At 51.5% G+C, this 27,275-nt stretch overlaps 1 protein-coding gene across 2 annotated transcripts in view; it reads left to right on the forward strand.

Moving 5' to 3' along the window:
* The window catches only part of Rps6ka2 (ribosomal protein S6 kinase A2), a 264,079-nt gene extending 241,156 nt beyond the window's left edge, over positions 1 to 22,923 (forward strand). Inside the window, exons 16-24 of one of the 2 annotated variants that reach the window (XR_007590671.1) lie at positions 3,761 to 3,891; positions 4,749 to 4,874; positions 11,123 to 11,212; positions 12,830 to 12,988; positions 14,891 to 15,052; positions 16,937 to 17,013; positions 17,688 to 17,805; positions 18,860 to 18,997; positions 19,756 to 22,923. Coding sequence is in view for 1 of the 2 variants with exons in the window: in XM_050135881.1 (XP_049991838.1) it covers positions 3,761 to 3,891; positions 4,749 to 4,874; positions 11,123 to 11,212; positions 12,830 to 12,988; positions 14,891 to 15,052; positions 16,937 to 16,999 (731 nt within the window). In the remaining variant the exon portion in view is untranslated. The other variant, XM_050135881.1, reaches the window with a different exon arrangement.
* Positions 22,924 to 27,275: the final 4,352 nt, after the last annotated feature.

Consider the following 27,275-nt stretch of genomic DNA (forward strand, 5'->3'; position numbering starts at 1 on the left):
TATGCGTCTTTACTGCCCGGAAAACATTGCTGACTCTGGCTGCATTTTTTTCACGACTAAAAATGCATCAGTTCAAGTTCACGTGACGTGTTCCCTACATACATGCTCAGACACACACACCCAGTGTGCTGTGCACAGACCCCCGTCTATCTCTCAGACACACACACCCAGTGTGCTGTGCACAGACCCCCGTCTATCGCTCAGCACTGCCAGGCTCAGCAAACTCCTAACCCCCCGAGTCCCTGAGACTGACATACCCATCGTTAAACCTTTTCCCTGGTCCAGTCTCTCACTGTTAAGAGAAGGCAAGAAAATAGACCTCATAGCCAGAAGCGTGCTGGGTAAAGGAAGACAACCAAAGCTCCTGACACAACAGAAGCCCATCCATCCCTAGGGCTAGGCTGAGGGAAGCAGCCGTCTACATTAAACTTCACTCTGCCATTGGGTGTCTCGCTGCGCATAACTTCATGTTCTAAAAACAGTCCTGCCATGCCTTGCCTTGTAATTAAGTGTCCCCAGTCTAGCAGATTAGGAATTCATTTCCAAGCAGTCACCTCGGTCACATTAATTCAGGGTCACACGAGTGTCTGTCTGTGTGGGAGACTGAGCTCGTGCAAGGCAGTGAGTCTCAGGTCTGTTCCCTTTCTGTCCAGGAGCATCCAGGAAGCTTCCTGTCTCTTCTGGTGGGCTGGCATCTCTGCCCCAGGAAAGCACACGGTGGGGGCTATTTCCACCTAACTACAGCCAGGCCCTGTCTGGGATCAGAGCCCCCCTCCTCACTGGCCTTGCCCCTGGGCTGTGAAGCAGCTGCCCTCATAAACCTGTACCCAAAGCAGAATATGAAGGAACAAAAAATACATTCCTGGACAGGAGCTTCTTCCTCCCCACACCCCTCCCCACCATTGTTTCTATGTCAAAGTAAAGGACTGGAAGGGAAGGAAAGGGCACTCTGTCTCCCCAGGGTAAATGTTTCCAGAATGTGTAAATATACACTTGTTCATCTGTTCATTCTCATAGATAGATAGATAGACAGACAGACAGATAGATAGATAGACAGACAGACAGATATATAGATATAGTGTAAGTATGTATATATGTACATATGATATTTAATGTAGTATATACATTAATTTTTAAATTATCATACAAGAAAAAACTAAGGTATCTATTATAAATATTATTAGTTAATGTGTTATTTATGTTATTTATTTATATATCCTGATATATTACAGAATTTGTTATAGATTACATATTCTATTTACTTATATATAAATATATTTGATGTTTACACAGCTGAATCTTCATTTACAGTGGGCAAGTTCTCGTTATTTGGCAACATCCTTTTTCTGTCTTTTCTCTCTCTTCCGTCTTTTTCTTTTAAATTTTAGTTGTTGTTGTTGTTTCTGTTGTTTTCCTGAGTCGGGTCTTGCCGTGTAGCCCAGGTTGGCTCAGCCTCCCAGGTCTGCCCATTCCGACAGGAGAATACCACCACACTTGACTGGTGTTTGACATCTTTGTCTTTGCTTTCAAACTGTTAGGATTACACTTTTGTGTTTGTCCCTAACTGTGTCTGGTTGTCATAGTCGGTCACCTAAGGGATGGGGCCAGCTAAAATACAAACTGAATTCAGATCCTTAATACTTACAAATAGACCAGTGGGCTGGCTCAGAGGGTAAAAATCCTGATAACATAAGTTTGATCCCTGGATACCCACAAATAACTGAAAGTGGGGGCTGGCATCTGTAATCCCCGCACTCCTGTGGGAATCAGAGAATTACCCAGAGGCTCCTGGGCCAGTGCCTTATTGACACTTATTGCTGAGCTAAATCACCCCTATAAGAGTAAGCTAAGAGAGAAAGGGTTTATTTGGCTCACAGTCTCAGAGGGTTACAGCCCATCATGGCTTGAAAGGTGTGGGGAGAACAGGAGGCCAGCCTGTTGCGTTGCATCAGCAGTCTGGAAGGTGAGAGAGCAGGAAATAGGGTCTGGCTACAAACCTCAAAGCCCGCCTCCAGTGACGGACTTCCTCCAATAGACTCCATCTCCCAGAGTTCCATGGCTTTTCCAAACAGACCAGCTAAGGACCAAGTGTTCAAACACGTGAGCCTATGGGAGACATTTCACATGCAGACCATGGCAGCCAGATAGCCTAGAGTATGCAGCATGGCAGGAACAAGACAGGCAAGGTGGGAGGAGAGAAAGAAAGACTCCTGAAAGTTGTTCTCTGACACGCGCGCGCGCGCTCACACACACACACACACACACACACACACACACACACACACACTATCCAGCAGTAAAGCATTATGTAAAGAGACTGTTACTAATTGTGGTTGTGTGAAACACGATTAATAAAAGCTCACAGACTGAAATGGAGTTCAACCTGAATGAAGATCTGAAAAGCAAAACAGCCAGCCACTGGCTCTTACCTTGACCTTAATCCAAAAATGGCGATCTTGGCTTCAGGAATCTCAGAATGAGACTGAGACTGAGAGCTGCCTCCTCCCGTTTTATAATCCTCTCTAGTGCTGGGACTAAAGGTGTGTACCACTACCGCCTGGTTTCTGTGGCAAGTTAGTGTGGCTATTGGGATTAAAGGTGTGTGTTATTGAGACCTGGTCTGTAAGGCTGGCCAATGTGGTTGTTTTACTTTTCTGATGCTCAGGCAAGCTTTATTTATTAAAATACAAATGAAATGTCACTATAGTTGCGATGTCCTTAACACTGGCATGTAGGCTGGCTGTGATTTTTTGCTGTCATTAATAATGCTAAGGACATTTTCTACACTTGTACTTTTGTCAGTAATTCTGAGGACTAAATCCAAGGCTCAGGCTGGCTCTCCGGAGGACGTGTGACTTTGAGAGTGCAGGGGCCATTGCCCCTCCCTCCTCTTCCAAGAATCCATGCCAATTCGAGTTCCCTCCTTCAGCCCTGAGATCGCTGTCCTTTGGCCAAATCTAGATGTTCAGGCTACTTGTGCTTTTATGGCACCCTCAGCTTTCGTGTTATCCCATTTAATAAGCATGCGCCCACTCATCCCAGCCTGAGCATCTCCAGACATGGTGCCCATAAGATGGCTTCCTCTGCCCCTTCCTGTCTGTCACTAATCCCCTCCCCCACCAGCCAGACCTGGAGGGGAACCATAGCATAGCAGTCCTGCTTTGGAACAGCCCTCATGGACTTAGAAAAGTCAACACTCTTCTGCTGGACCGTGGGCAGCAGGGACTGGAGGCACGGAGCAGGGCAGCCTTGGCACATGCTGTGCAGGTGTGGAAGGGGCTGTCTGGCTGTGTGCTGGGCCTTAGGCAGAAGTCTGGGCTGTAGGTGAATGTGGAACTGGGGAAATTCTTGGCTTTTCTCTGATTGTCTTTAGGCATACAGCACCTGCTTAGCCCAGAAAGGAGGTGCTGAACTCATGGCAGCCCTGCTTTCTGGCCTCTCCCCCTAGAGTTTCTGGCAGCATTTTGCTTTGTTCTGTAGTAGGGAGGGGTGTTGGGTTCTGTTGAAGAATATCCAGTAACTTCCAAAGTCAGTAACCTAAAAACACGTGATCAATGATTATCTGAAAACTTCCACGTGATGCGTGTTTGCCGGATCAGACTCTTGGCAGCACCTGAAGTAGTTTCGTGTGTTTCTGCCTCTCTACTCATATGTACCCTCGCCAGCACACATGCTGCATGTGTAGTCACTACACACATGTACACATCATGGTCTTTCCCTGGCTCTCATGAGGTGTGAACCCTGCACTGCTCATCCACAGACTCTCCTGGTGTCCCCCCAAGTGCAAACGCCCATCACCTGTTCAGAGGATTCAGCTTCGTGGCCTCCAGCCTGGTCCAGGAGCCCTCACAGCAAGACATGCCCAAGGCCCCCATTCACCCCATTGTGCAGGTAAGTTTGCTTACCTCAGGAGCTCAGTTCAGGGCCCCAGTGCCTGGCCTTGGAGACCCTGAGGATTTTTATTACCTCAGTGTTGGGTGCCAACAGCGGGTCAAAGGCAGACATCCCCCTGCCCCTAAATGTCACTGAGTGTTGCTATAGTGATCTTCCTGGTGGTTTGAACAGTTACACATTCATTTCTAAAAGGGAAAATTAAATCTGAGGAGAGGATCCCCATGGATGTCTGTGCCCCTGTCTTCTCTGTATCAGCTGTGGGTGCCATGTTGTCGGGGGGGGCACTGGGGATGCCGTTTAGACTTCTGTATTGTATGAATATAGCTAGAACTCCGAGAACTCTGAAGGATTTGCAGTAAACTCACTTGAGTGCTCGATGTCTCCATTCAGTGGAATCAGATAGCATTGAATTGATTCCCTGACATCTGTCTCCCTGGTGGCTGTGCTCAGTGGGGCACTTGTTCTCAGTGGTGAGCAGGCGGGGGCTGTGCGCGGGGGGGCCAGAGCTGACTTCTGGTTTAAACATTTGGGCTTGGTGCTTTCATCTGAACACTCACCCTGGAAATGGCAACGTAGCCACATACAAGTGTGTCTGCCCCGGCTCCACAGAGTCTCACCACCATAGGTCTCTGGGGGAAACAAGTGCTCAGTAGACCCATAACATCCAGGTGTCTGAATGTTAAAAGCCAGTGGCCACAGGAGTTCTAGAACCATCTATGCATAGCTCTGTGACCTTGGGCAAGGAACTCTTCATTTCCTCGAGCTCCCAAGTTCCCAGGGTGCCCTAGATCCGTGTGTCTGCTGCCCACGCACCTGATGAAGAGCTGCTAACCACCCTGTCTTGGCCTCTGCAGCAATTACACGGGAACAATATCCACTTCACCGATGGCTACGAGATCAAGGAGGACATCGGGGTGGGCTCCTACTCGGTGTGCAAGCGCTGTGTTCACAAAGCCACTGACACGGAGTATGCTGTGAAGGTAAGGCAAGGAGCCCTGGCCTCGCCGAGCAGTGCCGCCAGCTGGAACGCGGGCACTGAGCAGGCTCTGCCCAGCCATGGTTTCTGAGATCAGTGTGGGAGACTTCAGTTTATTTTGATATGAGTTAAAACTTATTTTGCAAGCTGGGCATGGTAACACAGCTGTAACTAAAGCCCTCAGGAAACTGAGGCAGGGGAACTGAGTGGTCCCGATGAGCCTGGGCTACGTAGCAGGACCCTATCTCAAAAAACAAAAAGAAAAAGTCTTTTCAAATGATAAATATTTCAGTTATGTCCAACATGGAACCAGTCATCTTTAGTAACTAAGTATAGCATGCCAAGAAAAAATAGCCCTAAGCACACAGGATCTAGGAGACAGAAGTGGGCAAACAGGCATAGCATTTATCAAAGGAAGGAAAGTGGGGGAGGGAGGAAGGAAAAAAGATACAGCTGCGAAAAAATAATCAAAGAAATAAATAGGAATGGAGAATAAAGGGGGCAGCTAATGCTTTTCCCCAGCCACCAAAACCTGCGGGTCGTGCAGAGTGACACCGGAATCCAGTTTGTCGAGCTCCGGGTAGTCATCTTCACCTCCCGAACTGTTGTAGATTAAATCTTTGACCTGAGCATCCAAAACGCTAACTTCTAGAGCTTTCTAGTTAGTAAAAGCTAAAGCTTCCTTCTTCTGAAGTCAGCACCTAACATACACAGAAACACACACCATGCCTCACACACTGCGTGTTCTCTCTCCACGACCGTGAGGCGGTCTAACCTCAGCTACCCACCCCCGACACATGAGACATAGGGCTGGAGAGACGGCTCTGTGGGTAGAATGCTTGCGGCAGACTTCAAGTCTGCAAAGCCTACATGAAGCCAGGTGTGTAGCACACGTCTGTATTGAGTTCCTCGGTGAGATGGGAGGCAGAGACAGGAGAATCCCAGGATTGCTTGGGCCGCTAGCCTGGCCTATGCAGAGGGGAACAATGAGAGACACTGTGCTGTAGACAAGTTGGAAGGGAAGGGCTGAATCCTGAGGTTGTTCTCTAACCTTCACACCTATGCTGTGGTACGTGTGCACACACACCCCTCCCCCGCACACTTGCGTGCACACGCGCGTGCGCCCACACACAGACACACGGACACAGACTGGAGGGACAAAGTCTGAGGCTGCCTCATTGTGACGTGAACCATACCAGCTCTGCTTGGCATGTGACGCTGTCCCAGCTCTTCAGAGAGAGCCTAGGGAGAGGTGGAGCTGGCCAACGAGGCAAGGGCAGTTTCTGCCCATAGTGGTTTTCCAGGCTCTGAAAAGGCTGCTTGGTCCACTGAGCCCGGGCACTGTGTATCCTTTCTTGACACTGGACATTTCTCAGAAGCATATTCTCAAGAGAAAGTGAGTCTTCACAGGCTGTCTGCCCCAGGTATCTCAGACTGTGAAAACATTCAGTAGGTTTTAGCAAAATAGACACCAGCCAAACATTTCAGGAATCTGGCCTTTTTACAAATTGGTCCAAACTTCCTGGAGTCCTCAAGGTGATTACAGCGGAAAGAGGAGCTCACAGTTATGGCAGGGTCAGCACCAGGTGTCACGGAGCCAACCCTGCTGGGGCACAGTCACGGGTCCTGATTGCGCGTGGCTGGGGTGTACAGAAGATCTGTGTTCTGCCTCGCCCCGGAGGACTTTTGAGTGCTTTGTGGCTTGTGTGGGCTTCTTTAGTATTTCTTTGTGTGAGTTGTTTCTCACAGAAATTCTTTAGATTGTTTATCTCAAGGCCAGCAGCACTCCTAGAAGCAAGCGGTGCTGCCAGAGAGCCTAAGAAACACATCCATTGTGCGGCTGGCCCGGCAGCCCCAGGGCCCTTCTAGAAACAGCCCACTACTGTTTAGTGTTCTTCTGTGCCCTGCACCTCGGTCCCATTGACGAGGCCAGTGGCATGCTCTCTCTGGTCTTCCCACGTCCAGCTCTCACGCAGAGCCTCCATCTGGAATCGGCTTTGTTGGGAGTTAGGACTCTGTCCTCAAAGATCCTGGTGAGGTCTGACCATGTACAATCTGTGACAGCTCCCCTTCCCAACCTGTGCACCCCAGGAAGAAAACTAAGAGTTTTATCTCTAGTTGACAGTAGAAGAAGAGCTAGGAGTTCCTGTTTGTCATTGAAGCCTTGAAACTCCCTGGATAAACCAAGTGGTAGACATGCAGGGATCCCCTTGTCCTTTCTAAGACTATAGTGGGTCATAATCTATTGTTTGGAAAATGCTTAAATTAACCCTCACGGAATGGAGCAGGACCATGGAAAAGCTTGGCAAGACAGCTTCCACATACAGCCTAGGAGCACACACAAACTCCTTGTAGATGGGCAGCAATAAGTCCACTTCTCTAAGGGCTCAACCTTTCCTGGGTTCAAAGATGGAAGAGCCAACAGTTGATGGACTTCTGTGTCCACGCAGCTCCGGCAAGCAGAGCCTGTGAACTCACGTCAGCTGGTCGTGTGGTGGGGGCAGGTTGAGCTATAGAAGAGAGAGGCCTGTGCACATGCACTCTAGAGCCTGCTCAAGGCAGGGAGCACACTGCCCCCTTGACTCCGCCTTCAGGAAGCCTGCTGCATTCCATCTTTCCATCTCTGACACATCCTTTCTCTCTGGTCCCAGAACCAGAGGCCGCCACCGGAGAGTAACTGAGACAGGTTAACAGACGCCCTTCAGCCGGCCCTTCCTCATGCCCTTGCCTTTCAAACCAGAGCCTTAGCCCAGGCACGGCACCTCTCTACTGACAACCCCGCCTCCTATGGCTGAAGTTCTGGGGGTGGCAGGTGGACCTGGTCAGTACGAGGCGTGACCAAACCCCTCGGCAGCACACCCGTTCTTACGAAATGCCCGCAGTTAGGATCAGATAAAAATGAAAGATCCTTGCTGCCAAGCCCAATGGGCTGAGTTCCATTCCCGGGACCTACATGGTGGAAGGAAGGAGCCAGCTCCAGCAAGCTGTCATTGGCCTTACATGTGCCCTGAGCTGTGCATAGCCACACACAGCTAAAGAAATGGACGCAATAAAAGCTGAAGTGCTTTAGAGTTGTTCCTAAGTGTCACCCCGTTCTCTCAAAGCTATTTTAATTGTTTATTTAACTCATTTCCACTCGCTGTTGCCTCCTTTCCCCTCTGGAACATTCTCCTCCTCCCAGCACCCGCCCCTACTCCACGTCCATTCTGCCTGTGACCACTGAGTAAAATCCTGTCTGATCCAGAGCACTGTGTCTGTGGCCACACCTTGAAAAATCTGAATCCCCCCCTACAACAGCTCTCCATTGCTGCTAATCCCTGCCCCACCCCGCCCCTGACGAGGACTGGTGGGGCCTCCCGGGTCTGTCGCCATCATTGAGGTGTCTGATCTATGTGCAGGGTGAAAGATGAGGTTCACAACCCAGTCTCCCGTGTCTTCACAGCCAGTTTTCCCAAAGTGCCTTTGGCTTCTCTGTGAGACGCTGGATGGTGATTTTGGATGTCTGTCGCCCTGTTTTTAACTCCAGCAGGGGATGTGACCACCACAGCCAGGACAGGACAGGCCTCACTGCCCACGGGAGGCCGAGTCTGGACCCACGGCTGCCGTCTCTGCACAGCAGTGTTCCTGCCTGTGCTCACTTCCATTCTGTGTACATAACTGTGAACCAGCAAGGAAGTGGAATCAAACAGATGCCTGGCCTGGGGAGAGCTTGTTTTTAGAAGGACTAATTAGCGTAGAAATTTTGATTTTTTTTTTCCTACCAAGAAAACACTGGAGTTCTTACTCTTCGTCGTTTGTTTAACTTTACGGGAGAAACTCTTAGTTATTTTTTTTTTTTTAAGTAATTACACACTCTGCTTAACTTGCTTCCAACACACTAGGGTCCTTCCAACAAGTGGAAGGAAGTGGGCCTGGGGGTGCGTCCTGCTTGGCCAGGAGCTCACCCCGCCGCTGTCAGAACTCGCCTGCACATGGCTCAGCACCTAGAAAGGGGTGCTTCAGTGATAGGGAGCTGAGAAGTACAAGGAGGGACAAGTACAGACACAGAAAGGGAAAGCTGGAAGGGGGGGGCGGGAATGCCTTGGTAGTGACAAAGACTCCTGTGTAGCAGCATCAGCCACCAGCATACGTGAGTTCCCTGTCAAGAAGAGCCTTCCTCCTGCACCAGCCGTGATGGCAGGCATACTTGCTCCAGGTATATACAGGCCTTGGCTTACCACCTCTGAGGAGCATGAGAGGCAGCATGCTACACATCACACCCGTGGGGAGCTTACCCACCTTCAGCAGAGACAGTTGTCCACTGGGCAGGACGCTGCCTGACCCTTCTACGCCTCTCTTCCTGATGAGAAGCAGAGCAGTGAGACACACACTTCCCCTTCCTCCTGCCTATGACTGTGGTTGTCTCTACTACCTGGAGGGAAGAGCCAAGAATGTGGTCCACAGGGCTTGCTCTAGTTGCAAGGAAACCCAGCTACATCATTCCCAGGAAGCCGTCCCACCAGGAAACTCACTGAAGGATCCTGTGTATTTTTCCACCTCTCAACAGCCACCGGAGGGAACGCGTCACTTCCTTATGGTATTTGATGGAGATGCTTCGCAAGTTCCACCGAACAAAGGATATTCAGTGTGTTTTCATGGTCCACCATGCTCGTGTGTGTGCCCTGTTATTACAGACTAGCCGGCGTGCCCTCCAGCACCTCCTGGTCGAACATACACATTAATTCTCACTTCAGTCTTAAAGTGTTATTCAGTGTCAGTGAGATCTTAAGGTCTTTAAGAAACAGGATTTGTTCACACATGTTTATGGCTGTTCGTCAGAATTTGTTTCATGACTTACACCCAAAGAACACACAGGAATAAGACAGATACCACGGAAAGGGGTCAAGCTTTGTCCCAGGTGTTTTTATGATAGTGGCAGTATTCTAACATTAATTTTTAGCAGGTAATATTCACATGATTCCAGATTCAACAACTATACTCAAGGAAACCTCAGGGTCTCCCGGTCATAACTCCATCCCCTCGATACCCATTTCCCTGCCCTGGGAAGTCAAAGTTTTTGATAGTCTCCTATTCCTTTCTAGGGTTATTTATGCATTCTCAAGAAAATATGTAATTCCTTTTCTGCTCTTAAACTAAGTGACAGTGTCGGTGCACCTGTGGCGCTTTTCCAATTCAGGTGTCCCTGGCGGTCAACAAAAGGCTTCCTCTTGTTCATTCCACTCAGCTCCTTCGGAGGAGACCAAATTGATGTTAGGAGCGGATGACTTTATCATGGAAATGACTTTGAGAAAAAATGCATCCACCACTAAATCATCCAGGCCCATGAATATATTGCAAAGGGAATATGTTGGGTGTTGGATACCCATGTAGTCAAAGCAGAGAGGCTTTGGAACTGGATGACGCCAGAATGCAGGGGCATAGAGTGCTGTTGAGGGTAGGGGGCATTTCTGAATTTATGAGTCATTCTCAACCTAAGTGCTGTCTGAGTCACACACGTGGGTCCTTTCTCTCCATCAGCTCCCCACAAACATAGGAGGCCAGGCTCCTCCAGAGGTGGCAGAGCCATCATGGAGCACAGGGACTCCTATCTCAAAGACAGGCTTTGATTTGTGGCACCTTAAGGGGAAGCCACCCATCTAGAGTTAAATAGTTTTATCTGCTATTCCAAGACATTGTGCAAAATACTGGGTAGGGGGAGGGACCCAAAAAAGAAAGGGGGTGTGTCAGGTCAGTGGCAGACACAGACTGTGCTGGCTGCTGGCGCCTGGGCAAGCTCACACCTGCCCTGCTGCCTCTGGCCTTTTGATATCTTGAGATTCATGTCTGAAGGCTGACCCCTTCTTTCTTGTGGTATTAGGGATTGAACCTGGGGCCTTGCACGTGCTAGACAAGTACTTTGTCACCAAGCTACATCCCTAGCTGTATCCCTAACTACATCCCTCTTTTCACTTTGAGACAGCATCTCATTAAGTTGCCCAGACAGGCCTACAACTTACAGTCTTTCTGCTCCGAGCTCCCTCGTAGCTAGAATTATAGACCCGGTTTCCTCTTTTTAATTGTACCCTTTTTGCTAGCTGAGACAGGAGAGGCTAGGTCTACGTTTCTGAGAGATTTTAAGTGAGCTTGGTTGAGTCCCATGCGGGTATGGACGGCGGTCCTGCTGTGACTCTCTGGGGTCTCAGTCCCTCATCTGCAGTGGTCCAACAAGGCCAGCAGCGAAGCTCTCAGTGCTACATGCTGTGTGTGTTTCAGATCATCGATAAGAGCAAAAGGGACCCTTCAGAAGAGATCGAGATCCTCCTGCGGTATGGCCAGCACCCCAACATCATCACCCTAAAAGATGTGAGTGCCTCTGTAGCAGCTCTTTCCTGCAGTGGACGCAGAAACACCACCATGCGCATGGTGCAAGTTTTCTCACATTGCTTTTGTTCCGTGCGCCCAGGATCACGTGCCTTAGACACATCCCACCCAGAAGTCCCCTAATTTGGGTGTATACATGAATGAACCGGGTGTATGTACACCCCTGGATAGTCCCCCACTCCCCCCAACATGCTGTGCCCGAGCGTAAAATGGGAAACACCTGAGTGTGTCACGTGTGTGTGCTGTTCTTTGTCACTGAGTCAGTTCCTGCCTGACAGTGTGGCATGAGGGTGGCCGGTCCCACTCAACTCTGGCTGGGACATGTTTACAGCCTCCTTTGAACCTTCCCTGATGAGGGACATTAGCACAGGAATCAGCCGCACTGGGACTGTCTGCAAGGCTCCTCTACCCTATGAATGAAGCCAGATGGGCAGGTATGGGTTCGAGAGGAGAGCAAGTTTTCCCTCTTCTTACCCTTACCTCTTGGAGTACAAAGTCATTCCCGTGACATACGCCCACAGCCTGTACCTGCTGGGACCCTCTCAGTGTCCCTTTGACAGCAGCTCACGGAGTAAGAGTTCAACCCCAGGGAACATGGGCAGTGAGTGTCTCTCATCCAAAAGCTTAAATGGAGCCAGCTCTGACCCAAGCCTGGTGCTCTGATTGTGTGTTCTTGGTTTACGTGGAAGATTCACAAACCAAAGCCAGCTCTTCTGCAGACTCAGAGTTGGCCCTCTCTGCTGTTTGAGGGGAGCAGCTCAGGGCCGAGATGACATCATCTTCCCACCCTCAAAATAGAACAGTGAGTTCATAAGCTCAGAAACGAATTAGCGCCACACCTTTTACACAGGTCAAAGTCAGGTAAATTATTTTAGTAACTTGTTCTGGCAGTTCATCGACTGAATGATTATCACTGAACTGAGAACAAGCACTTGGTTCCGTCACCCGTTTTCATCTAGTTCTCAAAGCTTAGGCACACATGGGCTCCATGCTTTTGGTGACTGGGGTACATACGTGTTTGTCTTCATATATACAGGGCCCCAAAATAGCCAGTTTGCATCTTTTTTTTTTTTTCATTTTAAGTTGAGTCTAAAGCTAGTATTGGCAAAAGCTGTGTGTTTGTTGGAGCCAGGTCCCCTCCCCACAGCCCTGCAGAGCCAGGCCTGCACGCTGGCTTGACCCACGGAATTACATGCGTGGTGACAGTTGAGAGGCATCGTTCTTGTGGAGTGCTGTTGCTACTGTCACTTGCCCTCCTTTGGTGTGCTTGCCCCTCAAAGACCAGCAGCATGACTCTACAACATATTTCAGCTCAGCCGCTTCTCTCGAGCTCCCGTGTATCCCGTGGCCCAGCTTGCCCATCCCCCAGGGTATCAGCTGTTTCCCTCCAGAGAAGAGCTATTTTTGTGTGGCTGGAATGGGTGCTCACCCATTCCCAACAGCCAAACATCTTGATTTTACTTCTAGGGACATAGCCCCCAGCTTCTGTCCTCCACCCCATTTGGAGCCCTTGCTCCGTCACAGAACCAGGAGCCTGAAGACGGCAGCCATGCTGACATAGAGGTCCTTGAATTTCGTGTGCTTCTCCTTGACCTCCAGGTCTATGATGATGGCAAGTATGTATACCTGGTGATGGAGCTCATGCGCGGCGGGGAGTTGCTGGACCGCATCCTCCGTCAGCGGTGCTTCTCAGAGCGCGAGGCCAGTGACGTGCTGTGCACCATTGCCAGGACCATGGACTACCTGCATTCTCAAGGGGTAAGACCCGGGCCAGGGTGCCCATAGCCTGCGGGAACAAGGGATGACCCAGGTGGGGCTGCCTGCACTCCCAGTTGCAAGGCTCAGGGCAGGGCAGTGGACCAGCTTCGGGGCAGCTGGCAACCACAGGGAGGAAGATGCAAGACTGTAGAGGAGCCACAGAGTTGTGGGTGCAGGGAGACATCCTTATAGACTGGTATCTGCCTGAAGGCAAGTGGGAGGGCAGAGTACTTCCTGTGCCCTCTCAAGTCCTTCAGCGCCGAACAATGTACCCAAGGGATGTGATTTTCTGTGATGTGTTCTGCTGCCCGTTATGGGTCTGAAGTCATCTGTATACATAGTATACAGGAACTAAGGTCACAGATTTGTGTGAACCAATTTTACCAAAGAGAATGTGATGCCCTGGCCTTGATAAAGAGAGATTTAGAATTCTCAGTACTTGTGATCTGAAAAGTTAAAGAGAAAGGGTAGCAGCTAGGGTTCCCACAGCCTCCGACGGCCGAGACTACACCACGCTCCTCAGGGACTCAGTTCTAAAGCCTGGACTTTGTGTGTCTTAGAGGACCAAGCATGGGTTGGTTAAAGCCAACTGCACCAAGGCCACACTGCGGAACTCCAGGCCACAATCTCTGTCTCAAGGAGGGAACAGCCAGCCTAATACATTGTCTGCGTCTTTTCCTCCTCCCTCCTTCCCTTCACCCTGTGCCTCTGTCCTTCCATCCTTCCTCCCACCCCACCCTTCACCTCTGCCCCTCCTCTGCTCTTTCCCTCTCTCCTCAGAAATTCCCATAAAGCAGGTTTGGGCCAACTGCAAACACAGGTTTGCAAGCCTTCACAGTTCTTCCAAGATCTCACAGCCCATCCTTTTTGTGTGACTTCCCCGTGACCCGGGAGTTCCACACATTGCTTTCCCAACAGCCAGATTCTAGACGCCCCTGAATGTGAGAGTTCACAGACATCCTTCTGTCTAATGGGGGGATCTGGAGTCTTCAGTCTCCCGGAGGCTGCCGTCAGTGTCCATGAACCGCCCCGATTGCCTGAGTATATCACGTCGATCTTAGCAGAACCTCTCACTGCTCTGGAAGAGGACAGCTGGGATGCTCAGCTCCAGACCTCATGGCGTCACACTGCGTATCTGCACAAGGGTCTTCTGTCCCTTTGTGTCCTAAATAGCTGCTTTGTTTTGTGGTATTGCTGGCCCTTCTGCCGTGGCAGCTGTCACTGTAACTATGGGACATGCTTGGAGTCTGGGCCTTGAGTGGTGCAATGCAGTCTGTGCAGCCCTCAACCCCTCCCCTTGCTGCAGAGTCAGTGTGCCTGGGGTAGCGGCGCACCGTGTGTGCCTGGGGTAGCAGCGCACCGTGTGTGCCTGGGGTAGCAGCGCACCGTGTGTGCCTGGGGTGCACACTGTGTGTGCTTGGGGTAGCAGCGCACCGTGTGTGCCTGGGGTGCACACTGTGTGTGCTTGGGGTAGCAGCGCACAGTGTGTGCCTGGGGTGCATACTGTGTGTGCTTGGGGTAGCAGTGCACCGTGTGTGCCTGGGATAGCAGCGCACTGTGCTTTTGGTCCCTGTGACAAGTGGTCCGTGCACTGTCATACCCCAGAATCCCACTGTGGGCCAATTTTCTCACGGGAACATTTTCATCCCTGTAGCCAGAGCTGCCTGCATCTTGGAAAAGCATGGGTTTTATTCCATCATATTGTCCTTCTGTATGAAGGCGGACTCTGTGGGTCCTTGGCCGTGAGTGACCAGCAGGGGTGAGAGATAGGGCGACCCCTCAGAAGAGCACAGTACTTTTCTCTCACCAGGGAACCTACTCTGGGAATCAGTTCTCCCTTGTCTCCCGCATACACTCCTTTTCTCTCCCACTCTGCCTTGACTGCTGCTTCCTGCCTTCCAGGTTGTTCATCGGGACCTGAAACCCAGTAACATCCTGTACATGGACGAGTCTGGAAACCCCGAATCTATCCGCATCTGTGACTTTGGGTTTGCCAAGCAGCTGCGAGCAGAGAACGGATTGCTCATGACTCCCTGCTACACAGCAAACTTTGTGGCGCCTGAGGTAGAGTCCTCCAAACCGAGGGAAGACAGCATAGTCAGGCTGAGGGAAGCACACCCTGTTTCCTGTTACCATAGTGACTAGAGATCTTGGGGCATTGAGGCAGTATTATGGACTTGGCCATGTCCTCAAGAGATGTGAAGGAGAGCCTGCTGTGGAGGGAGAAGAGCAAATGGTCGCTCTGGATCGGCCAGAACCACTCAGTCACCGTGTGTATCTTATCTTCCATCAGGAACACTTATATGGTGCTGATGCACCAGGTTCCTGCTCTAGTGTTTCCATGACAACCAGTCAGCATCATGCGACTTGGGATGGGAGCCCACAACAGTGTACACCCAAATGCTCACATATGTGTTCCCTACTCTGCTCCCCATCCCTTACCTCGGAGGATTTCCAAAGGGTATCTCGTTCCCATTGCTAGCTTCCTGAGGCCAACTCCACTGGCTTCTGCTGCCACTGATATTTGTGGTGGTACATCAGTCTGGCTTGTTGTGTGAGTTGATGGTAAAGTGGAACCACAGTGATAGCAGCAGGGGCTAGCCTTGCTGATGGAGTCGGAGAGGCTCAGGCCCTGTGTTGGGCCTCCTGAGTGGAACTGTCAGGTCTGCTCCGAATCCTACGAGGAAGACACTGCTGTGCGCTTTGCCGAGTGAGGTCTAAGAGTGACTAGGCAGCCGTATCTGGTTATCCAGGGGTTATCCAGGCAAGTGAGCAGCCTTGACCCCTTTGGAAACGGCTGGTTTGAAGCTTCGATGGCGTTTGGCCGTTATTAGTCCTGACAGAGTGCATACGAGAGCCGTGTTTCATAGTCGAGGAGAGAAAAACAAAGTCAGTATTTATGTGACTTGGGAGGTCATTTAACCAGTGACTCAGAGTTGCAATTTACTCAGCATTTAATACCTGTCTTGCACTGTGGCACATAACTCACCCTCGCCTGGGAAGAAACTGAACACAGAGTTCTAATGCCTCATTCAGGCCAATGCAGCAATCTATAGTGACCCGTGAGCATCAGGCTGGGCTCTTCCCTGTCGCTCAAGTGTGAACATACCCATCAGTCACCCCCATATGGCACCATCAGAATTCTTCCCCCTTAGTATCCGTTAGCTAAGACATAGGGTACAGTGGCACACACCTGGTCTCCACTGGGACTCTACCAGGCCGAGACAGGAAGGGCCCCTGAGCTCAGGGGCAGGAGACCAGCCTACGATAGGGCCTCATATCTCGAAACACAAACTGCATAAGCCAGGCATCGTGCCACATACAGTGCTGCAGTGGTGGAGACAGAAGGGGGATCAGGTCAAGGTCATTCCTGCTATGTTGTGAGTTCCGGGACGACTCTGCGTCCATTGGGTGAAGTTCCTCGCAAGCTTAGATTCATACAGAAAACAGAATGGGGTCGTCAGAGACGACTGGGTTGGCCCGTGGGGAATTTCAGTTTAGGAAAAGGGGTTCTGGAGGATGGCTGCCCTGCACTGTGAACGTGCACTGAATGGCATCCCGCAATGTGGCTAACATGTCGACAGAAAAGCAGGACTTCTGCCGTCACGCCACATGTCAGGCAAGGGCCGTGCCCCACCCCTTCTCTGCAGGAGCCATGCTATAACATGGTAGGCAGCACTGGCTGACCCAGCAGATGGCCCCGCCCTGGCTGTGCCCCACCCCTTCTCTGCAGGAGCCATGCTATAACATGGTAGGCAGCACTGGCTGACCCAGCAGATGGCCCCGCCCTGGCTGTGCCCCACCCCTTCTCTGCAGGAGCCATGCTATAACATGGTAGGCAGCACTGGCTGACCCAGCAGATGGCCCCGCCCTGCCCTGGCTGTGCCCCCATTCACTCTGAACTGGAGCTGCCCAGCACAATTCTGACCCTGCCCATTGCCCTTCCAGGTCCTGAAGCGGCAAGGCTACGACGCAGCGTGCGATGTCTGGAGCTTGGGAATCCTGCTGTAAACCATGCTGGCTGGGTAATGGAGGGCCCCAGGCGTCACCCTTCCCTCCTGGTGCTTGTGTGTAAACACACCAGCACGTCTGGGTTAGGGTGACTACTCAAACCCTGTAGGATAAGGAAATGACAAGGACAGTCAGCTGTGTGATCTTTATAAACTCAGCCCACAAACAAATACCCTCCACAGACCCCCTCCCCCTCCCCACACACACACACGTTCCCTCTTCCGCCTGAACCATTCTCTTGACAGGAACGCTAGGAGAGTTGCACGTTCCTCTTCTCGGGAGGTGTGTGCTGATGCATGTCTGAATTGTATGTGTGATGTTGGGGTGGCGGACAAGGACTATACCTGACTTGTGTGGTGTGACTTTTCTAAGTTCAAGAACCAGTCTACCCAAGAGCCAAGACTTGGTGGTGGAGTGACACCTGGGTCCCTCAGACTTCACATCTCGGGCGTCCAGCCACTGAACCACTCTCTCATCATGGATACCAAATCTCCATGCAGACTCTCTGCCATCCTGGCGCCAGTGTGACCCCGTCTTGTTGACTTCCAGCACTGACCATGGCACTAGGGCACACACCATTCCTTAGCCTGAGCCCTAGACTCGGGGTAGAAAGAGGCAGACATTGTTCGCCCGGCAGAAAGCCCTGAGGTGGAGCTGTGAGCTCATAGCCATCAATGCTCCCCCACAGGTTCACCCCTTTTGCCAATGGGCCAGATGATACCCCCGAGGAGATTCTGGCTAGGATCGGCAGTGGGAAATACGCCCTCTCTGGGGGGAACTGGGACTCCATATCTGACGCAGCCAAAGTGAGTATATTTCCTGGTATTGTTACCGCCTGGGCTTGGAGGATCTGCCATAGGCATGCTGTTTGTGAGGAAGCCGGACGTTCCTGTATGTTTCCACCCATACAGACGTCATAGACTTATTCACAGTGTTTCAAATTTTTTATTTAAAAAAAATGACCTTCTTCATGTTGCTAATGTAGTAAGGTTCTGCAGAGAAGCAGAACCAGTAGGAACTGTGGGCATGGACGGAGATACAGACACAGGCAGATGTAGACATGAACAGCTAGGGGAGCCCACAGAGGAGCCGCGGTTAGGGAGCTGGCTGCTGCGACCAGGGCTGCGAGCCTGAAGTTGGCAGAGTGACTGGCAGCTAGGGACCCTGAGGAAGAAGAGACCTGCAGGTTAACTTCAGAGCCTCTGTGGCCAAATTGCCTCCTCTGTAGGGGTGGTTCCGGACGACCACCCTAATGCCTGCGGCACATTTGTGTTGGTGTAAAGTCTCTGGTTTGGGCTGGCCTGGCACGCACACTTTTCTCACCAGGTCACCATCATGCCCATCCCTCCCACTCCAGTCTTCTTCGGTGGAGATCACCAAATCCTGTAGTAAAACAGTACACTGTTGGGCTCAGAGTGTAGGTCAGTGCACAAGCCCTTAGTGTTTGCAAGGTGCTAGGCTCCACCCAGTGCCGGAAAAGTACACTACAGTCTGACCTCAGTAAGCTGTGCCAGCAGCCTGTCTTCTGTGTTGCTATAAAAGTTCTGAAGGAGAAAGATGGGCTCTGAGTGCCTTGTTCCAGTGCATGGAATCCCTTGAGTTTATAGAAGGCAGCCACTTTTATTAAATTAGTATTTCAGCAGCTTATGTGTGCCGTTTAAAGTTTGAAACACCTTTACTATAAATCTGTCTGTTGCTAAGTCAGTAATCCTTGACACTTTAAATACAATCACATATTCATAACCCTAGATTTGACCCAAAATGCAAAGAATCACCTCCAAATTATATATAGTTCTGTTCTCCTGGGCAGTCCCTGACCAGCCCAACACCACATCCCTCTTCCCTCTGAACCCTTGGCAGGACGTCGTGTCCAAGATGCTTCACGTGGACCCGCAGCAACGCCTCACAGCAGTTCAAGTGTTGAAACACCCATGGATTGTGAACAGAGAGTATCTGTCCCAAAGTCAGCTGAGCAGACAAGATGTCCATCTAGTGAAGGTACCTAATGGCCAGACCCTGGCGGTGGGCGTGGGAATCCCTGAGCAATCCCTGAGGATAGTTCCTCACCGTTGGTGAGCAGAGACTGTAGCTCGTGAGGTCACCTGCTGTAGGTACACGAGTCTCACTTAAGCACACGTACAGAAATTGTGTTTGGTACCATGGTTGTACAGCCCTATAATCCAGAGCCCTCATTTCTGGACCAGAAGTCTGTAAAAGTCTCCTCATGCTAGCAGTGTGTTGGGCAGCCCCGCAGTCCCGCAGTCCGGGCAGTACCGCCCTCCTAAGCACTGCACACAGTCCCAGCCCAGTCCTGCGAGAAGTCCGTCCTGGGTCTGTCTTGACGGGGTGGAGCTACACCAAGGTGAGCCCAGCTGCCAAGTTAGTGCAGACTGCTTCAGAGTGCCAGAGACTAAGAAACGCTGGCCACAAACTCCTGGGGACCTACCTGGCCCCCAGACACATCTGCCTTCCAGTCAGCAGTAAGATGATGGCATGACCTCCCAGAAACTCCACTCCAGCCTTAAATACTCCTAAGGCACAAGCCCCTGCTGGGCCTGGGTGTCACGGTAGTGGCCACCATTTGTGGGCTGATTATGTGGGCACGGCAGGATGCCCGCTACCCTCAGTGCACCAGTAATCCTGGCCTCCCCTGCTTTATCGGGATATAAACTGAGGCTCTCAAGGCCCTGTAGCTCAGCTTCCCATTCACGAGTAGATGGGCACCATGCTCACCTACCCCCCTCCTCCTCTTACAGGGTGCCATGGCAGCCACCTACTTTGCTCTGAACAGGACCCCACAGGCGCCAAGGCTGGAGCCTGTGTTGTCGTCTAGCTTGGCCCAGCGCAGAGGCATGAAGAGACTCACGTCCACCAGGTTGTAGTGGCCGGCCAGGCCTGCCCTCCAGCCTCAGCCTCCCTGCCCAACGTCCTCTCAGGCTCCCGGACGCCACACACAGGTCCTGCTCATGGGCACTTGAGTGACCATGATTCCAGCACAAAGACGGATCTGGCCTTGGTTGTCTGTCTCCTTTGCAGCCCCGGAGAGGGTCCTGCCCAGGATGTCTGAGCCTTGCTGTGCCGACCTCGCCGCCGCCTGCTCTCCTTTTCTCCTGAGTGAAACCAAATGAACCTGTCACCTCATAGCACCCTGCTGGAGCCTGCCTGAGCTCGCTCAGGGCTTTTAGTCTTTTCATGTCATGGCTTATGTTCAGTGCAAAGCATTTCTGCCATCCTGAAGTCAGCTGAGTGGCCAACCTCTCACGGCGCTGTCCTGCTCTGCCGTTAAGAAGGTCGGTGCACGGTCCCTGCCAGGGGCCCGCAGAGCTGCCCTAGAAGAGCGGGATGCTCCTGGCCGTTCTGATGTCACCACTGGCTGCGTGATGGCATCCAACTTACATGCCTGTTCTGCCCAAAGTCACCCAAAGAGTCCCTCGCCATCCTCTGGTTCACAAACGAGATGCTGGGCAGCCTCTCGACTCTTGTCACTCACTTGTTAGGACGGAAGCACCCACCCCAAGAGTTGGGGTGACTGAGTCTGTTTGAGAGCCAGATTCATGACGGTTGAGAGGGGAGCCCCAGGAAGCTGCCAGGCAGAGCCAGTGCCCACTGCATTGCCGCTCCCTAGCGTTCTGGCCCCGAGGACACTGAGCATGTGGGGCTCTGCCGTTGCCACTTGTGCTGGAAACTGTGCACGTGTTTGCCTGAGGTGGGGGTACTGGATTCAGTCTGTGTTTCCTAGTCCACAGAGAGACCGAGGAAGTGGAACTATATTTCCTTCCCCAGTTCTTTCTTAGCCCCACTGAGCACAGGAGAGACACCTGAGCCCTTTGGCCTCAGAGAGGCAAGAGGTGCCAGGACAGGCTGTCCACAGGAGTGACGCACTTCGTAGAAGCCGTGGTTCTGTGTTGCATTTTGTTTCTGTTGTGTAGACCTGTCTTAAAATCACACTTCACCAATAGTGTTTTCAGGGTGCAGTCCGTGTGGGGAGCAGGTGTGACGCGGAGCAGGCTGTCTGTGCACTCTTCTTGCAGAGTAAGCGAGTGAGACCCTTGCTGCATGGCAGGCCCCACTCAGCCTGGCCCTGGAAGAGGGGCTTGTGTGTCCTCCAGTCTCTCTGGGGGGTGCCAAGGATACCCCCGTAGTGGGCTCAGGTCAGAGGACACTCCACTGTGGCTCAGAAACTGCCAGTCTGAGGCCAGCTCTTCCACCCAGGAGGTGTAGGAAGCACCCGTTAGTCACATAAGCTTGTACTGGGAAGACAGCAAGCGGCCACAGCTCCTCCGTACCTCACTTAGGTCTAGGACCCAGCACCCGCCCTCAGTGCAATGCGTGGAACATGTTTCAGACCTCAAAGTGTAAACTCATTTCACAAGCTTTAATTATTCCACTGCACTTTCGTTTGGGAATTATAGACTATAAAGGGTGGGAGCAGTTGGTGACTGTGTGCCATATTCCCGGTGTCCCGAGGGAAGTCCTCATAATTTCTCAATGGAAAATGCTCTGTCCAAGGCTGAAATCACTTCCCTATTAATTTCTGAGGTCTGGGTCCTTCCATTTCGGATAGAAATTGAGAGGGAACAAGTAGCGGGTAGTCTGTGGCAGATGCTGTCCTCTTAGAAATGAGCAGGAGACCCGGAATCCTCCAAGGGCCTCTCAGCATACATCACGGACGAGCTGTCCACGGCCTTTGGTCTGGGTTTGTTTGCAGCTTCAAATCTATGAGTTTTATCAAAGAGAAAGAACAAGAGAATGCTGAAGGCATTGCTGAGGAGGTGAGCATCATGTGTCCCCACTGGTCACATGGTCCTATCACCTCGGTGATGCCAGGTTATCTGCCTTACCCTCACTCGCCTTCACACCAAACCCTGTCACTGACGTGTCTGTGAAGCATGTCACACATCTGTAGAGGATGCTGGCTCAGCCCTGCTATGTTGAGAGTGAAATACCTCGACTTTCCCACCCTCGCCCAGTACACGATACTTGAAATCTTTGGTAGGAGCGGCCTAAAGAGCATGTGGCGGGATGATCTGAACCCCTGTTCAGACGGCTATGGCATGTAGTCCCACTGTCCCTTGCATTCACCTCCCCAGTGAGCCCTTACCCAGCACAATGAAAGGTCCTCTATTCTCTACACAAGCAACCGAGGCTCCCCCGCAGCCCACTGTCACCCCCTGTGTGGGTCTTGGAAGCTACAGAACTTGTCATGGGGATTCCCCACCTCCATCCCAGTCCTCCCCTACCCCTACCCAGTGGTCACTTTGGGGCCACCCCACTGGCAGCTCCTGACCTATCTGGGATGAGAACATGATGGACACCCCTACTGCGTGGGGTGGGGACCTTGTCACATTCTACCCTGAAGTCAGTGGAGGGCAAGCCATGAGCGTCCACTGTCCTACAGTCAGAATGTGTGGTTTAAACTACCTAGAAGCCCCAATTTGGGGGATATTGCCTGGCTTTTTAAGTGAGGATAGTATCTTGTGCTATCTATCGTTGGCAGTATTTATAAATGGCGTTCTTCCTTACGATGCCCTTTGGGGTTTTCCCTGCGTTGTACTGATCTCTCAAACCCAGGAGAAGAACGCCAGGACTCTTCGTCCTCTCTGGCTTATTTTGCCACCCTTCACCACCTGCAAGACTGTGAGACACCCGGAGTGGGAAAGGACTCTGGGCCCTGTGTGGCAGGGAAAGGTGGAAGGCGAAGCCAGCGTGGCTCATCCGTGCAGGTGGCACACCCTGCCCACCCTGCTCCCGCCTGGCACTGCATTTACACGCTCAGCAGTGACGTTTACAGCTCACTCTGTGTCCACGTTTTCTGTCTGTGTTTGAGACGGGCGGCCACTGTACAGATATTTATTATGCTTTCCAGACTTTCCCATGAGATTTTTTGAATAAACATGGATTTTATGAAGTGTAATCTTTTTCTGGAATAGCGAGAACCTTTGCACTTTCTATGCTGCTGCCAGTAACAGTTCTTGGGCCCAGCCCTCGTTCCTCTGTCTCATTGACTGACTCCAGGTCACTGTGAACCTCCGCTGCCATCGAAGCTTGTGGGGGGTCCTTTCCCCTTCACAGCCTTGCATACTTCCGTGTGTGCACCTGCACTGGTGAATTGGAGTAGCATGAGCAGCATGGGTCTATCCACTTGAGAGTGTGTGTGTGTCTGTATGCATTCATATGTGTACATGGGAAAGTGGCTCAGAATACCGTCCAGATCCACTTTCAGAGCCGTGTGTGTGGTGTGAGTTTATGCCTAAAATGAGCAGACATGAATGTTCGAGAATATGTGCACACATGGAAGCTTTATGTATATATGTTTGTAGGCATGTGTAGAAAGGTATGAGTTGGGGGCATATTTGCACAAATGCAAGTGAGTGTGCATATATATATTTAAATGTGTGTAATCTTAGTGTGTGAGATGCTTTCCTTCGTTAGGCTGGGAGCAGGTAGAAGTTAAAGCAGGAAACCAAGGGTTGCTCTGTCACCTGACCTCACAGCTCCTTCCTTTCTTACATTAGGTGTAAAATGAGCCTCCACTGCTGGTCTCTGACTCCTCTGCCTAACTTGGAGTTTGGTGAATTCCTAAGCAGTTTGTGCCAACAGGCAACACACAAATGCCCCCTGCTTGCCCTGCTGCACCGTGTCCTGCCAGTATCATGTGAACACAGGGGTATGCTTAGCCAGCCTAAAAGCCCGTATGCCAGGCTGCTCCAGTGCAGACCAGGTCTTCCTAACCCTGTTGGAGATCTGAGCAGGCAGGGGCACCAGGGTCATTGAAGGGATTTCAACACCACAATAAATGTACAAGATCCAGCTCCTGCCCTCGGTGTGCTCACAGATGCCATGGAGACAGGAAGGGAGCCTCTGGTCCCCTAGTCCAGTTTGCACCTTAACTTCTCTGTCTCCAGTCTGCCACATAGATGGGTTCCAGGGATTTGATACTGGCAGGGGCAGCCCCATCCCACCTGCTAAGTCCCATGGAGGGTGGGTCTGCTTCCAGCCTTGGGCCTCTGTCTTTTCTTGACTGCAATTTCTTGGCTTTTGCCCCTCTTGCAGGCCACCAGGAAAGCCTGCCAGTCCTGAAGATGCTAATCAGGTTCCCAAACTGCCCCCCTCCCGGGAAGAGACCACAGTGTGAGTCCCATATGTTCAGCCGTCCCAAGGGTCTTATAAGCTTTACGGGGTAATGGAGAAGAGTCAGGTGGCTTTACATCAGCTAGGGACTCCGAGCCCAGGAAACGTCAGCCCCTAAGAAGGGCCCTAAGCAAGCCCACCCGTAATTAACACCAACGTGAGCTTTGACTACAAAGACACCAGATGGAGAGCTCACCTGCCCTTGTGTAGACAGACAAGTCAATGTCCTCCTCGGTCTCTCTGCAGATGTCCTTAGAGAGTGAGTCAATCAAAATAGCTGCGACAGCAGCCTGCATGAGGCCAGGAGACCTGTCCCCCTCCCCTGCACAGTGAGCGGCTTTAGAAATCCCTAATGCTGACTTGAGTGTCCTCTACGGATCTGCTGAGCCCAGGAGAAGGTGCGGCTTGTGCTGGGCCATCACTGAATCTTCTGCTATTTCTGTCTAGACGACGGCCCTCCTGAGCTCAGCTGCATCCAGGCAGTCCCTGTCCTCAGAGCATGGCACGTGACCCTCTGCTTACGTGCCTCTGGAGATCGTTTTTCTCAAAGCTCAGGCAATTGTCTGCCCTAAGAAACCACAGGGTACCAGCAAGTCTGTTGGGAGCAAGTCTCAGAGTGTCCCACCTTACTCTGGGACTCGAGAATCACCTGAATTCAGGAATCAGGAGTTCTAGTAGTTAAGGCCATGACCTTCCAGTTATGATGGCTAAATCTCTCCCACAAAGCAGACCAGATGACCTTCAGCCGTTGCGGCCAGAGACCTGACACTGTGTGAGGCTCTTCCAGGTGAGATGGTGTACAAGTCACCTGACCAGGGAGCTCTGTCTGCTTGGTCATAAATGCGGTTCTAACTCTTGAGAATCAGGCACCCGGTGGCATGCAGAGGAAGAAACAACAGCCCGCAGGGTGCAGAGTGTGCAGACATGGCCAGGCCTGCAGGGGAGGGACGGAGCGCAGAGGAGGCTGCTGGGTACTGGGGCAGCTGGGGAACCAACGCACAAACCAGGCCCTGGCCCTGCTCCTTCTACAGCCACCTCCTCACCATTACCCTTTTACCTGCTTGACCCCTTCATGGCCGGACACCAGGACCTAAGACAGTGGCACCTGCCTGTGGTCCCAGCAGCTTGTGAGCCTGAAGCAGGGGCATCACCTGGACCCAAGAGTCGGAGGCCAGCCTGGCCAACACAGCAGAATATCGAATTTAAAAAATATATGTGACATCTGTCCAGTGTGGACGTTTGTCACTCTGCTCTGGTGAGAAGAGACATCAAGTAAACAGACAAGGCAGAAATCACATTCCATGAGTTCTTTTTATCCCACAATTTAGACAAGGGTCACCTTAAGCTCAGCCATGTTGTCAGCACCAACTAGCAACAGGTCCCATCTGCTCCCATGTTCTGCCCTAGAGTGTGGGGATGCTGATAAAATTGGAAACCTTGGCCACGAGCAGACTGGACAAAACCCACAGGCTGCCACACTCAATGGTGGTGTTTAAAACTCAAGACCCAGAGACCGGATCCAGCAGGATTTGCTTTTCAGTCCTGAGTTTCAGCTGAAAAAGGTGAGTGTGCCCTCAGAAGGTGAGTGAGCGTGCCCTCAGGTGAGTGAGCGTGCCCTCAGAAGGTGAGTAAGTGTGCCCTCAGAAGAAAAGAACATTCACTCAATTGGGACCAGATGGACTACTCGCCCAAATCTAAAACATTTGAACTGTGCTGGCGATGTAACCCTAGCCCAGTTAGGGGCACTGCCACTGAAATCTAGAAAACCTCCTAAGAATGTCACAGCCATCAAGTCCTCGGCACCACGCAGGAACGCTCACCAGGTTTGATCTCTGACCTCTCAGGAACCATGCCATGCCAGTGTGTCAGTGCTGGGCTTAATGCGTGGCTGCGGAGGGCCTCGCCTTTCCAGCCAGCCTGGGCTAGGCAGTGAGAGTTTGTCTCAAAAGAAGAAATAATGAGACAATACATTTTCTCTCAGAACAGCCCCAGCTCCCAAGCACAAATAGTCCTAACCCTTTTTCAAACAGAACCTCCCCTGGCTACCACGTGACACGGTCAAAGCTAAGTTCATGCGAGTTGTTCTCCTGTGGCCCATAGCTGAGCCTCAGCTGCTACTGGAGTTCAGGACAGGCTGCCCAAATATGGCTAGCAGGCTTCTGAGAAATCAGCATCTGGAAGGCATCTCCCACCCCATCCCCTAATGCAAGGCGTGACTCACTCCACATGCCCCCTCCCTGTTCCAGGAGAGTGGGGTCCTTATCCCCAAGTTGATCTCTTTTGATCACCAGGCCCCCTGCAAGTGCTATCTGTTTGCAGTTGTTAAAATCTGACTCTAGAGGGCAGTAAGTCCAAGGCCGCAACACTTGCCTGCTCAGATCAGCTGGTAATTAGAGCCTTTCCCAGCCTGTCCCCTTTGATAGCTCTCTCAGAAGAAGGGTACTGCACCAGACGGAGCCCTCAGGGAACACTGCAGGCCAGGCCAGCTTTTGCTTCTGGTTCCTTCTACAGCCTGGACAGGCGACTGCTGGCCCTGAGTTCTGAGCAGAACTTGGAATCTGTGCTCTGATGGTCTGTACTGGAGATGCTGAGAATCCTAAATCCACCCTAGACCCGCACAGGTGAAGGTGTTGATGAGAGTGTGATTGGCTGCGTAGAAACCCAGGGTGTGAACACAGAACACAGGTTGTTCTTTGTGTAGGGAGTTTAGATACCACCTTTAAAACACCTGCTTAATAAATACTTTAGGGAAGGTTGCGCAGAAGTTTCCTTGGTTTTGTTGAGACAGAATGTCTTTCCCCATACAGGCTGGTCTTGTGTCTTATGTCTCCACCTTGAGGTAGATGTTATTCTTTTGGCTACAAGTCAACGCTTCACCTTAGTGAGCTTTCAGTGCTTCCCCAAGGCTACCTGGGGATTGGTTTTATCTTGCAGGGCTCATTTTTGTACGGTGGGCTTTTCATTTGTGTGAGATATGACCCCCATTGAAAAGAAACCAGAGGAGTTGCATCCAGACAGCAGAAGGCGGCTTGAAGATGCCTCAGGAATCAACAAGAACCCACCCATCAGATGTAAGGAGAAGAGGAGGGGTGATAGACAAAGAGGCAGTGGGGGGCGTTTGAATGGGCATTGTCTCTCCTGGTGT

Source organism: Alexandromys fortis, unplaced genomic scaffold (genome assembly GCF_014885135.2).
Source record: "Alexandromys fortis isolate MF-2015 unplaced genomic scaffold, M_Fortis_MF-2015_v1.1 scaffold_23, whole genome shotgun sequence".
In the NCBI taxonomy this organism is placed as follows: Eukaryota; Metazoa; Chordata; class Mammalia; order Rodentia; family Cricetidae; genus Alexandromys; species Alexandromys fortis.